Source organism: Balaenoptera musculus, chromosome 14 (assembly GCF_009873245.2).
Source record: "Balaenoptera musculus isolate JJ_BM4_2016_0621 chromosome 14, mBalMus1.pri.v3, whole genome shotgun sequence".
In the NCBI taxonomy this organism is placed as follows: domain Eukaryota; kingdom Metazoa; phylum Chordata; class Mammalia; order Artiodactyla; family Balaenopteridae; genus Balaenoptera; species Balaenoptera musculus.
In genome coordinates this window covers 27,462,185-27,474,425 of record NC_045798.1, presented here as the reverse complement: position 1 = coordinate 27,474,425, position 12,241 = coordinate 27,462,185, and the positions used below count along the sequence as shown (strand labels likewise).

Below are 12,241 nucleotides of genomic sequence, written 5' to 3'. Positions count from 1 at the left end.
CTGGCAAGGACTGACGTTATTTGAACGGAGTCCCAAACAACCTGGGGTCCAAAATACCACATGAGGGTACCTCCGTGGTGGTTCCCAGACTCCAAACTTTGTCCTCCCAGGGCTGCGAGGGTGTTAAAGGTGCTGCTGCCCTCTCGGCCCTGCTCTGGAACTGGCTAACGCCCCTCAGGAGAAGCATCCCTGATACCCGGCTAACCTTGCTCACTTCTTCTGTTTCCCGGATGTTGGCCCAGTTGTCAGTCACCGCCTTGTTGGTTCTCTGCTGCTTTCCGGAAACGGAAGTTCTCCAGGGACGGTTTAATTTCACGTATCGGAAAGCCCGCGAGAACTTGGATTTAGATATGACACGTTTTCTGTGCCCGTTATCGTCTTCTGTCTTTCAGCTCTCCCTTCCTTCCCCCTTCCATAAACAGCCATGTGGTGCTGGGGCTGAGGCTCTGAAAAACGCTGGCAGATGTTCAGTCGGACTCCGCCTAGGGGCGCTGGAGGGCGCCTGCGGGCTCTGATCCCGGCGGGATCGCCCCAGCCCCACCTCTTCACCAGGCAGAGCAGAGTCTTCCCGCCCAAGAGGCTGAAGCCAGGCTGCAGTTTCTCCAAGACTTGCAAAACCAACCTCAACGCACCTCCTCCTCCGAGGTCTGTATCCCAACCTCTGGGGACCCCTCCTCTAGGATTGTAAACTCTGGCCCCAACCGTCCACCTCCTTCCCCCAGGGGCTGAGTTCCAACTCTACAGACCCTTCCTCTAAGGTGCAATGTTTCCACGTTCTTCCCATTCACCCCGAGCTCTGGGGGCATGGCCCTTCCTACACCTGTCCCTCCACCACCACCTGGGTTCTGGTCCTACCCTTCCAGCTCTCCCTTACCTCTTGTTTACATTCTGTTCCCTCTGTTCAAGCAGCTGGTGTGGTTTCTGTCACCGGGCTGGATTCTGACGGACAGAATTCCCAACCTTCCCTCCTCTAGTCTCATTTTATTCACTGACAACAACATGATTAGATATTTTGGACCCACTTAGAATGTTACGCCAAGGCTTTACTATACTGTTACATTTTGCACTTCTAGAATGTCTATTTGGTTCTTTTTCAGATCTGCTTGGTCATTCTTTACAGTTTCTTTCCCACGTGTATTTTTAAGTTTGTCATTTAGCTCTTTAAATACATTAAATATAGTAATTTAAAGTCTGTGATGAGTTCATTTTCTCAACCTCTGTGACAGTATCTGTCTCTTGGTTCTCCTTGTTCTTCGTTGTGGTGACTTGTTTCCTTGAGTGGTTTTTTAAAATTTTATTTATTTATTATTATTTTTTAACATGAACTCATTTTCCTTAGAGTTTTATTTGTAGGATGAAGGTCTGCAAGAATAACTGTAGGATAGCTAGAATTTGCCTTTTGCTTATGAGTGAAGTTAGGATCTTATTTTTCATGTTTAAGAATCAGTCATATTTCTTTTCTATGCATTATTTTTTCATATGTTTTTGCCCATTTTTCTATTTGGTTGTTGATCTTATTGAGTTGTGGGAGCTCATCATTTCTATTGTGAAGATGGGAAATCATCACAAAGGATTTAAAGATTTTTTTCAGGATTACTTGGCAAGTTACCAGCAGTGAGATTATTAGAATCCTTTTCAAGTCAGACGTTTAGTTCCTTTACACATAAAGACACTGGGCGAGGTCCTGACTTATTAACAATCCTGTCATTTTGCTTAACTACAATTTTCCTAAAATTCCTTTCTTCTAGGTTGTAAATTTTTAGTTTTGACCTCCAAAAGCCCTGGGGTGGGAGGAGGGGTGGGGTGGGGAGAAGGGTGGGGATTTAGGGGATGAAATACTACAAATACTAAAGGATTTATATAATGTTTGGGGTGAAGGGTGCTTGGGATCATAGGCATTACTGACAAAATAGAGAGATTTGGGAAATGTAGTACTACCCACAGTCAGAGTCCATATTGTTAGCTGATGAGGCTGCAGACGTGGAACCTGCAGTCTGCAGAGGTCTCGGCTCACACTGGAAAGAGATTCAATTTGAAAGTGAACAGTCTGTTTTCTTCTTTAACATATTTTTGGCCGCTAGATTGTGAAGCTGTTGTGCAAATAATTGCACCATCACTGTGTTATTCACGGTGTCCCATTCATTTCTTAAAATTACCGGGGAGCAAGGCGGAGCGCAGAGGAGATCGGTTACCCCGAGCGTGGGAACGCCAACAGCTCAGGCCTCCCCTTCCCTGACGAACATCCTGTACGCAGCCGAGCCACCTGTGCGCAAAATATCTTCAAAGGTGCCTCTGGAAACAATGACCGCTGGGCGAACCAGGTGTGCTTTCCGTGCCGGACCTGCCACTACAGATGTGCAGCCACCGGCCACCCAGGTGACCGTCGCGCCTTCGGTGGCCCACCTGCTGCTTTGCGATCTCTCAGTTCTCCGCACCGATGTTCTGACCCAGCAGTGTCCAGAAATGTTTACGTGCAAAGCCAGGAAAGATGTTTAGGAGCGCCTTGCATGTAAACACATCACACGTAGTTCCGAGACTCCTTATGCGGTGTTTTTGGCCCATCTGTGCCTGAATTTTAAAAATGTCCCTGAACTCAACTGTCCAGACCTTCCCCCTCTGCCCTTTCTCTGCACATGGAGGGCTCGAGGGAAGGGCGCCGGAACTGGGCTTCTCCCGCCTGGAACCCCGTCACTCGGGGAACTTGCTGAGGGCAGCCCGTGCCTAGTCTGTCCGCGCGCACCTGCCCTGGGCACGGCCAGGAGTCGGCCCGAGACCCCTTCACCTGCCCGCGCACACCTGCCGGAGGTCAACCCGGGACCCCTTCACCTTCCCTGGGCACCGGCGGGGCAGCGCAGACTCGTTCCTGCTCGGGGGACTGGGAGGACCGGCAGCCACACCCGGGACTACTTTTCGCAGACACCCCGCCCCCACCCTGGGCGGCCGGCGGAGGGAGCGCGGACAGAGGCCCCTCGACGCGGCCCGAGGCCCCACGGCGCGCGCCAATCAATGCGCATGCGCGCCTCAATCAGTGCGCATGCGCGCCTCTGCTGGTGGCTCCGCGCCTGCCTGCTCAGCAGCTTGTGCGCTTCTCTCAGGACCTTCCAGGTGAGATTCGGAATCCGCGCGGGGACGGGTCGCGCTCGGTCATTCGGCCGCGTCCCAGCCGTCCGAGGGTCCCGGAGGGCGCCGCCGACCGCATACCCCAGCCCGGTGCGGTGGGGGCGCGGGTGCCGCGCGTGCTGGCCTCCCGGCGTTCGCGGGCTAGAAAATCCCCGGGGTTCAGACTTGGACGCGGGCGGACGGCGAAGGTCCGACCACACGTCGCCTCCCGGTGCGCGGACAGCGGGGGCTTCTCGGCCCTCGGGCCCGAGTGTCCGTCCCGGGCTTCGCGCTCCTCCCTGGGTGGGGACTGCACCGACTCTGTCCCTGGGTTTCGTCCTCCGGCCTTACCCCGGGTCCCTGCCCAGCACCCGGGCAGAGGCGTTTTCCCAGAGGACAGCCGTCCGCTTCAAGTCCCTTGGTGAGCGGCCCTGTCGCCCCGGGGTGAGGAGGCCGGACCCGCGGGGCCCCGGGAAGCCCCTTTCGCTGCCCCCCCCCACGTGTTCTCCAGCACCTTCTCTGTAGCCCCCACGCTGGCCCGTGAGCTTCGGCACGTGCTGCTGCCTCTTTGCAGAACACGCTCCCCCCTCGCCCCCTCTTTCCCAGCCACCAGCTGCTTAGTCTTTGGTTTCTGCTCAGACGACGCCCCCCACCCCAGGCCGGCCCTGACCTTCAGGGTGAGGGGCCTCCTCTCTGCGCCCGTGGTCTGGGGGCTTCCCTGAGGACGCCCCATCCCGTGGTGTGGTCGCTGCTCTCCCTCCGGCCCGCGAGCCCAGGAACCCACTGCCCGGGGCCGAGCAGGCCCTCAGATCCGTGAAGGAGTGAAAGCGATTTCCTAATAAGATGTTTGGATAGTCGGTGACCGTTCAGGTATCACGAGGACTGTCTGGTGACGCGGTTCGTGGGCTTTTCCAGGCCCCCAGCTTGCTCCCCTGGGGCCCTTCACCCCACCTGATCGCTCCCCAGACCAAAAATCCTTTAAGAGAGTGGACACCGGTTCTCCAGTTGTACAATATTAGGAAGTGGAGGATGTAGACTTGTGACTATAAAATATCAGTTCTATTCGTTTAAACTGTTTTTTTTTTAATTAATTAATTTATTTTTGGCTGCGTTTGGTCTTCGTTTCTGTGCAAGGGCTCTCTCCAGCTGCGGCAAGTGGGGGCCACTCTTCATCGCAGTGCGCGGGCCTCTCACTATCGCGGCCTCTCGTTGCGGAGCACAGGCTCCAGACGCGCAGGCTCAGTAGTTGTGACTCACGGGCCATGTCGCTCTGCGGCATGTGGGATCTTCCCAGACCAGGGCTCAAACCTGTGTTCCCTGCATTGGCAGGCAGATTTTCAACCACTGCGCCACCAGGGAAGCCCCTCGTTTAAACTTTTTCCTCTAGATCTTGGTTTCTGTGCCACCTATAGAAAAATAATTCTAGATACTTTACAAGTGATCTAATTGTAACAATATTTTTTTTCTGTTTTTAAATTTAGTTTGTCCCACATGATTTTCCCCAGAGGAAAAACAATACTTTTATAATGGTCGGTGGGGAAACAAATACATGTGCAGGAACCGTTACTCTATGGTCAGCTTCTCCAGAACGCAGTGGGCAGAGGCCACACGTGTTACGTCTCTTGCGTCCTAATAAGGTGTTCCCTCCACTTGGGCTTCAGACAGTGGCGAGTTATTTTGCTTTATTTATCCTGTCACCCTGGTTTGGAGGGGCGGACTGGTGCTGCAGAAACATTTCTCATAAGTACTATTTGAACTTAAAAAAAAGTCAGATACCTGAGTTTGAAGGCGGTTGCTGTTTGTGATATCCGAGAACGGCAAAAAACTAAAGGGCTAAGAACTGGGTATGCCTTGATTCACAAGAGGACTGGCTGGACCGTTTGGTGGCAGAGAATTTCTGTTCAGAGCTCCAGGCATTCTCTCCCGGCTGCGTCAGGAAGCAGCTGCTGGTGTGTGAGAGTTTTGAAACGTGGCACAGCTCCCCCACAGAGGCATACAGACTGGTCCCTCAGGGTCTGATCTTGGAGCTCAGAGGTGATGCTCTTAACAGACGTGGACTTGGCCAAGGGAACCCATGTAAGTTTCAGGAGCCCGGCAGTCTCTGGTCTTGATTAGCGCCTCTCGGTGTGGCTGGGACTTCACAGCACCCGGCGGGGCCACCTCGGGCGGGAATCCGAGTCTCTGCACTGTGGCGTTGCCTCCCAGACGAAGCTGAGAACCAGTCTTCTAGAGGTTAGTCGTTATTCATAGTTAGGTTGATGTTCAAAGCCTTTTTCACGTGGGGGCTGAGCTTGAACTGAAGACGTTGAGCATCCGAGTGTGCTGGCAGGGCTCTGGGGGGAGGACACGTCCGCCCAGAACATGCTTGGTTTATGTTGCTGCCTCGCTTTTCGGATTCTTTTTCTTTTTCTTTTCTTTCTTTCTTTATTATACAGCAGGTTCTTAATAGTTATCTGTTTTATACATGTCAGCGTATATATGTCAATCCCAGTCTCCCAATTCATCCCACCACCACCACCCCACCCCACCCCCCGCTTTCCCCCCTTGGTGTCCATACGTTTGTTCTCTACATCTGTGTCTCTATTTCTGCCACTTTTCAGATTCTAAGACGCACAACAGTGGACTTACTGTGTCCTAGAATTGTTGTTCTACATCTGTATGAAGCTTTTTGTAAGGTCTTGTGTAAGCTGTTAAATTTTACCTGTTGGCGGACTGATGGTCCTTATACTGGAGGTAGATGCTGGACTGATCATTTGCGTCTGACTTTCTTGTTTACAAAGTGAGTGTGTGGCAGGTGAGTGACCGAGTATCGGATGGATTAGAGTCGGGCATCTTTGGAAAAACAAATTTAAATGTTCAGGATCCCCAAACCGCACATGCTTCCCAGTGCTCTTTGAGTTTTGTTGGGTTGATGGAGGTGTCATGTCCCACGTGATCTTAGCCAAGCTTCCCCAGGCTCCTCAGCGTCCTGTAGCTGGGGCAGAAGTGTTTGGAACAGACTTTAAAGTAATAAGTGTGCATGGAAGAATTGCCCCAAATAAAAAGTATGAATGGAAACTCTGCAACCAGGGGGGTCTCTCTCCCCATAAGAAACTGTTAAGGAAAGCATTATATTTTCAAAAAAATGATTAAAAGAATCATAGTAAAAATATTCTCCTGGGCTTTGCTTTTGTAACTTAACACGGTTTGAAGATTTCTTTTAAAATCACATACTGTACTGGGACTTCCCTGGCGGTCCAGTGGTCAAGACTGCGCACTTCCAATTCCGGGAGCGTGGGTTCGATCCCTGGTCGGGGAACTAAGATCCCACATGCCGCACGGTGTGGCCAAGGGGGAAAAAAATCACATACATATCCCAGCATGTATTTGACAGAATTGCTTACTAACATCCCCTGGGATGGTAGTTGTTGGCTCCCTGTCACCCCGTCCTGGAAATGTGTCCTCGCCTCCCTGCTCGTCCTGATTTTTCTTTCCCTCGCTGCTTCACCTCCTCCGCTGCTTTTAGCCTGTTCATTTTCTTCTGCCGCCTCTCTTGCTGGAGGCCCACTGGACCCTCTGTGCCAGGGGAGGTGACCATCCCCCTGGCTGGCTGAGGAAGGGCGCCACGGAGCTGGGATGGCGAGGTTCAGGGGCAAAATTAGAATCCAAGCAGATCTTGACAGCCTGGGATCCAAGTAGATGACATTCAACAGGGATAAATATAGGGTCTTATGCACTGGTTTTAAAATAGAGAAAACTTGCTGTGGTGTAATTTGAGAGAAGTCTGTAATGCACTAAAAATGTAGCTTTTAAACTATCCTGAACTAACCTAGTTCTAAAGTTTAGGTACGTTCCAGAAAAGACCTTAGTATCACCATTTTTCATAAGCCCTCATTTACAGAGCTTCCTCGAACATAGGAAAAGGCTTGCTAATAAGTTTGAAATATAAAATATATTTTCTTAAACTGCATATTTTCTTGACTGCCTAGAACAAGTAACCTCTCTACTAATTAATTATATAACATCCATGTGCTGGGCCCTGGGATCGGCAGTGAGTGAGCCTGGGGAGAAGACAGACGCAGAAGGAACAAGGCCCGGAGGTGACAGCCCAGGTGTTGACCCCGTGGGGCGTCTGGCTCTTTGACATGAGAAGCTAGTGTTGTCACCAACGACCTGTGTGAGCACAGCTGTGGCCCTGCCAGCCAGGCTGCGGTCCCTTCAGTAGAGCAGCCACAGGACATTCAGATGCGCAGTTTCTTTTATGTTTTCCTCAGCGTCAGATTCGAATTTGGGTTCGTTTCATCACAGGTCTAGAGAACCAAGAGGATTGTGAGAGAGTGTCCTGTCTACTTTTTTTTTTTTTTTTTAATTTTTGGCTGCACCACGCAGCATGTGGGATCTTAGTTCCCCGACCAGGGATCGAACCTGTGCCCCCTGCATTGGAAGGCGGAGTCCCAACCACTGGACTGCTGGGGAGGTCCCTTGTCTACTTTTATTAACTCTGATATGGGCTGTTTTAAATGTGTAGCTTGGTTACCTACCAGACTGATTATTCTGGGAATCAGAGTCCTTGGTTATTTCTACTGACTAATGGAAAACTGCATCTCGGGACTCTTTCTGCACGTGGAGTAAAACTCAGGGATATCTGGTATTCTTTGTGGGGTTGTGCTGTGTTTAGCATCCCGGGTCCCAGCCCATCAGGGTTCTCGAGTCGTTGGAGTTAAAGCTGTCCCTTCCTGTCTCCAGAGACTGCAGGATCCCACCCGGCTAGAACCACCGTCTTCATTTGTTCTAGTTCTAATGGTCTCTGGCTAATTTTTGCATCCATGGTTCCCAGATGTTAAGACACCATCTTACGTTTGTGAGGTACTGGACTTTTCCCAATGCCACGAATGTGTGTATAAGCTCTTACATGAGGAACTGGACTCAAATCACTAATTTTTTTTTTTAATATATGTATTTTTAAATTTATTTATTTTATTATTTTTGGCTGCGTTGGGTCTTTGTTGCTGCACGCAGGCTTTCTCTAGTTGCGTTGAGTGGGGGCTACTCTTCCTTGAGGTGCACGGGCTTCTCATTGTGGTGGCTTCTCTTGTTGCGGAGCACGGGCTCTAGGCGTGCGGGCTTCAGTAGTTGTGGTGTGCAGGCTCGGTAGTTGTGGCGCACGGGCTTAGTTGCTCCGAGGCATGTGGGATCTTCCCAGACCCGGGCTTGAACCCGTGTTACCTGCATTGGCAGGTGGATTCTTAACCACTGCACCACCAGGGAAGCTCCATGGAAGTAGATTTAGACTTTGTGACATGCAGGGGAATGCTTTAAGCAAAAGCTCTTGGGCGGGTCTTTGTTATTGCTTCCTTTGGGGAAACCAGTTTCTGGGCCCGTCCCCAAGGCCTCCTTCCCGTTGGCTCGCCATGGTCGTGACTGGGCTCCCCCCTGCTGGTGTCATCCTTACTCCCGTGGGTTCCCGTGTGTTCAGCCCCTCAGGGTTGCGAGCTCCTGGAAGCCTGCCGCTGCTGTGCTGGCTGTACCTGTTAAAGGCATAGAGACGCATGTTCGCATTGGCCTCCAGTAGTCACTTGCTGTGATCCCTTATCTGGTCTAGGTCTGATCTGTTTCAGAGAGGAAAAACTTACTTTAATCAAATGCTTCTTTTCTGTTTAGCTTCGAAACCTGGGACTTAATCCAGCTGACGCTGGCTTCAGCATACTGACCATGGGACCTGGCAGGATTCCGTGTGCCCAGGACGAGCCGGCACAGGTGGTGAACGCTGGCATGAGTGACCCACGGCGCCTGCTGCACGGCCAGTCTGCAGACAGAGCCACCGTGCATCCAGCCTCTGGAAGGTACTCCTGACGGATGTTCAGAAAAGCATTTACCTCACCTGCTTTGTTACCTTTTATATTGAACAAGCGTCATACACTCACAGCAAAGTGTCATCAATAGCATTAAACTCCAGAAGTTTTAGCATAAGCTGTGTCTTGCGCGTCCTGTTCAATAAGAGGCCCTGAGCTTTGGTGCCCTCACCCCTACGTCCAGATGCATGCGAGGGAGGGAGCGCCATGCCTCTCCCTGCAGGCACTCTTGACCTCAGAGGGGAAGATTGGGTGATGGGGGTGAGGGAGGTTGTCCAGGCAACCTGGAGTGTGCATCCAGATCCTGCTTCACTTGGGAAATGTGCCAATGACGGGGCCGTCGGGCATTAGTAGAATTTCACTTCCCTGGACTTGGGGTCTCGGGTGCTTGAAACCTAGTTACTCTGAGGACATAGAATCTTTCCCTACTGCCAGGATTCAGGAACTGAAAGGATTATGTATACACCAGGCTTGCTAGTGTTTTACGTGAAATCTTTATCACTTACTTTGAAAAGTGAAAGTGCTTTCTGGACCTAAAATTTGTGAATGCCAAATATTAGCTTTGCGTTGCTTCTATTTTTTTACAGAAAGAGGGTCTACTTGGTCATTTCAGTAGGTAGAGGGACATCTGGAAGTGAAGACCTTTCTATTCAAAAAGAAATAGCTGAATAATTTTTATTCGAAATGATCTTTTGTCTGTTTTCAGCTCTATTTCTTGTCACTATTTTTTTGAACATGTAGTGTAAGTATTGTAAACTGTTTTAAGTTTAATTGAAGTTATTAAACTTCCTGAACTCTTAATGATACTTTTGGCTCCTCTGCGTTTTCTGTTTTTACAGTACTGTCGAGAGACCCTGTCTAGCGTGCTGTTTGCTGTTTGGTGTGCTCCACGGGTCTCGCGATGCCCAGCCTGTTGGTCTCCTGGGCCCTTTAACATGCGGCTCTCCTGGGGTGTGGGTGTGGGGGCAGAGAGAACACGGCATCTGCATGTTGTCCGTCCCTCCAGCCGGAGACCACCAGGAGCCCCATGGGGCGTGGGCCTGGGTAAGAGGGTGTTAAGAAGAGGCTTTGATGGGATCTGGGCTTCCGTTGGGTAGTCTGGGGGACGGTCTGAGGAAGCCAGAGTTTGCTGTAGCTTGGACGCTGTCAGAGAGGGGAGTGATTCTCTGATTGGGCATCTCAGGAACCCTCCCTACGGCAGTGGTGGGGTGCGGGGGGGGGCAGACTGGAGAGAGCGTGAAGCTGGGATGGGTGAAGAGACAGCAGCCACTCATTTTAGCCAAGGGGGAGCTCTTGGTGTTTCAGGGGAGGCACAGTGACTTGGTTGTCGTCTGTGCTTGGATCACGCCCTGAAGCGGCCTTCCCATCTCACTGCATCTCGGTCCCCGGGGGCTCTGTGAGTGGCTCCCATTCCGGGAGGGCAGCGTGGCCCGCCTCCAGGTGCCCGACTGCCCCTCTTCTCTCCGTGTTCACATGAGCTGCTGCAGCTGGAACCACGTGCGGTGCTGTTTTTCTTTTTTTTTTTTTTTTGCTGTTTTCTTTTGCACGAGGAAGCGTGAGGCTGTAGGACCAATGTGATGTCATTTTAAGGCTTTTCTCCTGTTCTTACTGCAACCCTGAGGCCACAGGAGGATCCTGGACCCTGTAGTACATGTTGCTGGCAAATGGAGGCCACACCAAAGTGAGCAAAGTTGTCTTTAAAAAAGTATTTGTACAGTGATAGCATTACACAGGTAACTGAATTACACTGTTACTGTTTCACAAGCCTGGGCTGTTCCATGGGGGCTGGTGTGAACTCGTGGGGGTGGGGGTCTGAGCCTGGACGATCAGGGGCGCCCGTGTTGGCTGAGGGCTCGTGGGGGAACAGGGTTCTTTTTTGTTTTTGGCAACGCCGCACTGCATGCGGGATCTTAGTTCCCCAACTAAGGATCGAACCCACGTCCCCTGCTGTGGAAGCACGGAGCCCTAACCACTAGACGGCTGGGGAAGTCCATCGGGCTCTTGTTTAAAAGCTCTGCTTTGCAGCCCGCTCCCACCTGGTTGAGAGTTCCTTCTGGAGCTGCCCGAGCAGACTCGCTCACCCTGGGCCCTTCAGACCGTCCACTGATGGATTGCTGGTGGATATTTTCAGAGATGCATTTTCACCCTTGACCCAAAGAGCCTGAAGTCGGGTAGAATCCCTCATTGCTGCTGTTTTCATGGAATATTAATATTCTGCCTGCGGGATCAGCAGACTTAGCCCCCAAGCTAAGGGTGGTTTTTATATTTTTAAAGAGTTGTAAACACAAAACATGAATGTGTGACCGGGGTCTTCGTGCCCCTTTGTAGAGTTTGTGACTTTGTATCACGGCCCAAGTGTGATATTCCTGCTGTTATTAGGAAACACTGCCCTCTGAGCATTCGTGTGTGCTTCTCTTCACAAATGTTACCTCTTTCCCTTCATTTTTAGAGGCACGTGGGGTGCAGGCTGCTGCCAGCCAAGCAGGTGGCCAGGCTCAGGTGGGCGCGCGGGGCAGTGGATGGCGCCCCCTCGTGGCGGGACCCCTTCACCGCCAGGACCGCAGTCCTGAGGTTGATTCCCAAAGGGGTTTGGTCCTTGTTTTGTTTTTTGTTCTGATGCTAGATAGTTTGTACTGCATGTAAAACAAGTTATTTTTAGCCAGTCTGAGGACAGCTTGACCAGGTTTCCAGCTGGAGGACGTTTCCCCTGAGCCTGGGCTGTCTGACCCCGGAAGGCAGCCCTATCCTGGAGTTGCACTTGCAGCCCAGCCTTTGTTTCTGTGTCTGACTACTTTATTCAGGTGGAATTTACAGGCCATAAAATTCCTTTATTCTTTTTTTCTTTTTTTAAATTACTGCCACACCCTGGGCATCACACCACAGAAGTGATTTTTTAAAATTAATTAATTAATTTATTTATTAACGTTGGTCTGCGTTGCGTCTTCGTTGCTGTGCGCGGGCTTTCTCTAGTTGCGGCGCGCGGGCTTCTCATTGCGGTGGCTTCTCTCGTTGTGGAGCACAGGTTCTAGGCGCACGGGCTTCAGTAGTTGTGGCACGTGGGCTCAGTAGTTGTGGCTTGCAGGCTCTAGAGCACAGGCTCAGTAGTTGTGGCACACCGGCTTAGTTGCGCGGTGGCATGTGGGATCTTCCTGGACCAGGGATAGAACCTGTGTCTTCTGGATTGGCAGGCAGATTCTTAACCACTGCGCCACCAGGGAAGTCCTTCAACATATTTTCTAACGTGAGTATAAATACTGACACACTTTTACACTCTTCTGAGAAGGAGGTAATGCCTAGGAGGCTCTTGTCAA

At 51.2% G+C, this 12,241-nt stretch overlaps 1 protein-coding gene across 2 annotated transcripts; it reads left to right on the top strand.

The window, feature by feature from the left end:
- The first annotated feature begins 2,600 nt into the window (after nucleotides 1-2,600).
- On the top strand, nucleotides 2,601-9,736 carry CLTCL1 (clathrin heavy chain like 1). 2 transcript variants are annotated; one of them, XM_036822829.1, is made up of 3 exons: nucleotides 2,601-3,105; nucleotides 8,740-8,921; nucleotides 9,518-9,736. In XM_036822829.1, the coding sequence occupies exons 1-3, from the start codon at nucleotides 3,007-3,009 to the stop codon at nucleotides 9,600-9,602; spliced, it is 366 nt and encodes a 121-aa protein (XP_036678724.1). In that variant the 5' UTR covers nucleotides 2,601-3,006; the 3' UTR covers nucleotides 9,603-9,736. The 2 variants fall into 2 exon arrangements, with proteins under 2 accessions (XP_036678724.1, XP_036678723.1); XM_036822828.1 differs by having other exon boundaries at nucleotides 2,949-3,105; nucleotides 8,740-9,736.
- The last annotated feature ends 2,505 nt before the right edge of the window (nucleotides 9,737-12,241 follow it).